The sequence below is a fragment of the Procambarus clarkii genome, chromosome 33, assembly GCF_040958095.1.
Source record: "Procambarus clarkii isolate CNS0578487 chromosome 33, FALCON_Pclarkii_2.0, whole genome shotgun sequence".
NCBI classification, from domain to species: Eukaryota; Metazoa; Arthropoda; class Malacostraca; order Decapoda; family Cambaridae; genus Procambarus; species Procambarus clarkii.
Window position 1 is genome coordinate 10,862,441 of NC_091182.1, and position 4,711 is coordinate 10,867,151.

The 4,711-nt window shown below is 43.1% G+C and overlaps 1 protein-coding gene across 1 annotated transcript; it reads right to left on the minus strand.

Annotated features, from left to right (window-relative positions):
- Nucleotides 1-2,460: 2,460 nt before the first annotated feature.
- LOC138370720 (uncharacterized) lies at nt 2,461-2,844 on the minus strand. The gene has a single exon (XM_069335318.1). The coding sequence runs from the start codon at nt 2,842-2,844 to the stop codon at nt 2,461-2,463; it is 384 nt and encodes a 127-aa protein (XP_069191419.1).
- Nucleotides 2,845-4,711: the final 1,867 nt, after the last annotated feature.

The following is a 4,711-nucleotide window of genomic DNA, read 5'->3' on the forward strand; positions in this document are numbered from 1 at the left end:
GCTGCAGAGAGATGATCAAAGTTGGAGCATGTACCTTTGCTGAGACGGCAAGGGATCTGGAAAGACGATTCCAGAAATGGATTGACTGGATGGCTGCAGGAGTTGGATCTTACGCTGACCTGAAGCAACTGATGGTCATGGAAAAGTTCTTAGAAATGATGCATCCCGAAACAAAGTTCAAGATCCAAGAAGCGAGGGTAAAGGAGGTGAAAGATGCCGCAGATAGAGCAGATATGATTATGGAAGCATACAAGAGCTTGAGGGAGAACAGAGTGAGAAGCGAAGCGAGACGCAGCAATGGCAGACCCAGTGGAGTCTGGGGAGGAAGAAATTATGAAAGACCCAGAAGAGTCTGAGGTGAGAAGAATTTTGATAAATGGGCAGATAAACGTAAGTACCCTAAAACTCAGAAGAGTAGGTCGCGCACTTCGTCTGAGAGTGAGGATGGAGGAGGTAAACGAGAAACTAATCGTGATCCAGGAAATCAAGAGTCCAGTAATGCCCCACAGAGTGCAGGTAGTGTGCCTGGTCCCAGGAATTCTCATGCGAGTGGACAAAGTCAGAACCGCTCTGGTACATATAGAAGAGACTTTTCCCAGGTGAGGTGTTACAATTGTAACGGATTGGGTCACGTGATGCAAGACTGTAGGCAGGGCAAAAGAGTTGTAACCCTGGCCATGTGTAACCCCCGAAGTAAATATACTAATGTGTTCCAAGACAAACCACAGAAGGGGAACTTAGTGAACGAGAGGTATAGGCCGTTCATCAGTAAGGTTGGATCAGTATAGGAGGCCAACCGGAAGTAAAAGTTGGTATTTTAAGAGATACCAGAGCTAATCAGAGCTTGATTGCAAGAAGCCTGATTGAGAATGATCGACGGTTAGCTGGCAGGGGTAAGATGAAAGTATACGGGTTATTGTCTGAGAGTGATATGCCCGTATGTGCTGTCAAGCTAAGGTCGGAATATGTGTTGGCAGAGGTGATATTGGGAGTATGCCCCGACATACCTATTTCAGGAGTCCAAGTGATCCTGGGGAATGACTTGTGTGGGACATAGATGTTGCCAGGAGCCATAGCGGAGACTGTGCCAGAGGAGTGCCCAGAAGGCCACGGCACGGGTGGGACACCTGAGAGTGTGAACCTGACTGACATCCGAGGACAGAAGTCAGGAGACCGCCAAGCCATTGAGTACCCTGTCTCGGTAGTGATGAAGGCAGAGGTGGCCGATGAGGAAGAAGCTGGAGAAGATGAGACAGTGTCGATTCAACCGCTAGAGGATATCGGCGTAGATATAGCGTGGCTGTTTGATGTAGGTCCAGCCCAGGAAAATGAAGTCTCGGTGAGGTCAAAAGTGTTATGATCCCAAGTAACCGAAAAACGAGTCTCCCATTTGAGAATTATTCTATCAAGCCTGACCTGACTAGAAGGTCTAGGAAATATAGAGGTGAAGACACAGATGTAAAATAACTGGTTGGATTTGATAAACAATTTGAGATTATGGGCAGTGAATAAGAAAATAGATAAGTGACTGGTTAGGAGATGTGGATAATTTGCTGGAGGTGTTAGGCTTGCTTAGAGAGGAGCTTAAGTCACTTGAGTAACAGACATCGTGAGGGGAAGCTGCGCTCCGTGTGAGCGCCTGTCAGAGAGGGACCCCTAGTGATATATCTCCAAGAGAAGGGAAGTGCGTAGACGTTCCAGCTGTAGAATCGAGCTGGTAACGTTGTGGTCTCAAGTCCTGCACGGCGAGGAGTGTTTACTAAGGCGCCCAGAGACATTATCATGGGCCGTGGGAGCGCCCTGATCAGACGCCGTCAGAAGGATAGCGCCCACGACTAGACAATCTGTGGTAAGCACGATTTAAGCCAGTCTATAGTGATTACTTGTAGTTGTTCGTGTTCGTTGGTTATGCTCCCTAAACGTTAGGTCGTCAGACATCATTATTCCCAAATCCTTTACATGTTGTTTTCCTACTATGGGCACATTTGATTGTGTTTTGTACCCTGTATTATGTTTATGGTCCTCATTTTTACCGTATCTGAGTACCTGGAATTTATCACTGTCAAACATTCTGTTATATTCTGATACCCAGTCGAAAACTTTATTAATATCAGCTGGAAATTTTTCAATGTCTTCAGCCGTAGTAATTTTCATACTGATTTTTTTGTCATCTGCAAAGGATGATACGAAGTTGTGACTTGTATTTTTGTCTATATCTGATATGAGAACAAGGAAAAGCGGCGGTGCAAGGACTGTACCCTGAGGTACAGAGCTTTTAACTGCGCTTGGGCTCGATTTTATATGGTTGACTGTTACTCGCTGAGTCCTGTTTGACAGAAAACTAAGTATCTAGCGTCCTACTTTACCGGTTATTCCCATTGACTTCATTTTGTGTGCTATTACTCCATGGTCACATTTATCGAAAGCCTTTGCGGAGTCCGTGTATATCCCATCAGCATTCTATTTTTCTTCTAATGCTTCAGTGACTTTGTCGTAGTGATCAAGTAGCTGTGAGAGGTACGCTCTTCCTGCTCGAAATCCATGTTGGCCTGGGTTGTGAAGGTCATTATTATCCATGAAACTAGTGACGTGACTCCTAATCTCTCCCTCAAATGCTTTTATTAGGTGTGACGTTAGTGCAACTGATCTATAATTCTTTGCCAATGCTTTGCTCCCTCCCATGTGTAGAGGGGCTATGTCTGCTATTTTAAGTGCATCTGGTATCTCCCCCGTGTCCGAGCTCTTCCTCCACGCTATGCTGAGTGCCTGTGTTACCAGCACTTTGCATTTCTTTATAAATATTGAATTCCATGAATCTGGACCCGGGGCCGAGTGCATGGGCATGTTTTCAATTTCTCTTTCAAAGTCTAGTACGCTCGTGTTGATATCAGTTATATTTACAGGGGTTTGGATATCCCGCAAATAGAAATTGTCTGGATCTTCAACTTTCATGTTGTTTATTGGAGTGCTAAACATGTCCTCATACTGCTTTTTTTAGCTTCCACAAATTTTTTTGTCATCCTCCGTGTATGAACCTTCACTTGTACGAATAGGACCAATACTGGCAGTGATTTTTACTTTTGATTTCACATATGTGAAGAAGTATTTTGGAATATTCTTTATTTCCTGAATTGCTTTCTGTTCTAACTGCCTTTCTTCAGTTTCATATGAGTGTTTCAATTTCCGCTCGATTTCTTCAATCTCCCTATTTAAATTATTCCTTCTTTGACCGGAAAGTCGTGTCTGCTTAAGCATTTCCGTCATTTTTTTGCTTCTTTTATAGTGTCGTCTGCGTTCTCTTTCTACGTTGGATCTCTTTCTGCCTTTCCTCATAGGAACATGTTTCAGACAGACTTGATACGTTTCCGAAGTTAGTTTTTCTATTCCTTCTGTAGTACTTGTATTACTTAGAACAGTTTCCCATTGATTGTTTGTAAGTTCCCTGTCTATTTTCTCCCAGTCTATATTTTTATTATTAAAATTGAATTTACTGAATAAACCCTCTCGCTTGATCAACGTTTTAGGTCTATTCTGAGTACTGATGGTCGTTTGCACTTCAATGAGCTTGTGATCTGAGTGTGTGGTATCTGATATCGTAATGTCCCTGATAATGTCTTCAATGTTCGTAAAGACCAGATCTAGAATATTTTCATTTCTCGTTGGCTCTGATATCTGCTTGTTGAGTGAAAATTTGTCACAGAATCTAAGTAGTTCTCTAATCTTTGGTTGGTTAGGTCCCGTTACATTTCCTGGTATAATATTATTGTTTGCTATTCTCCATCTGAGACTAGACAAGTTGAAGTCACCTAGGAAGATAATATTAGGTATCGGGTTCTCCAAATTATCAAGCTATTCCCTATTTTGATTATCTGTTCTGTGATTTCCTCGGCCGTTGCATCTGGCGGTTTGTATATTAGAATAATCACTAAGTTTATTTTCTCAATTTTTAATCCCAGTACCTCTACCACCTCATTTGTAATGTTAAGGAGCTCCGAGCATACAAGGTCTTCCCTAATATACAGACCCACTCCTCCATGTGACCTAATTTTCCTATCACACCTGTATGGGTTATATCTTGGAATTAAGATCTCACTGTCCAAGAATTCCCCTGCATGGGTTTCTGTGAAAGCTCCAAATACTGCATTTGACTCCGTGAGGAGGCCCTTTATGAACTGTACTTTGCTGTTTGTTCTTGTTTTTAGTCCTTGTATGTTGGCAAAGATGAATGAGGATACTCTATTAGGGATAGTTGGACTGGGAGGCTTTTCGGCAAGCCCGTAACCAAGACCTGTTCACCTAGTAGTAAAAATTTACCTAGGGGTTAGAGAGCTACTACGGGCTGCTTCCTGGGGATGTGTGAGTGTCTGTGTGTGTATTTGTGTTAGAGAGAGATATATGTATTACACATAACTGAGTAAAAATAGATCGGTTAGAAAGTCGGTGTCCATGAGCTAATATCTCGATTTTTCAGGCGTAAATAATACATACACACACACACACACACACACACACACACACACACACACACACACACACACACACACACACACACACACACACACACACACACACACACACACACACACACACACACACACACGCACACACACGCACACACACACACACACACACACACACACACACACACACACACACACACACACACACACACACACACACACACACACACACACACACACACACACACACG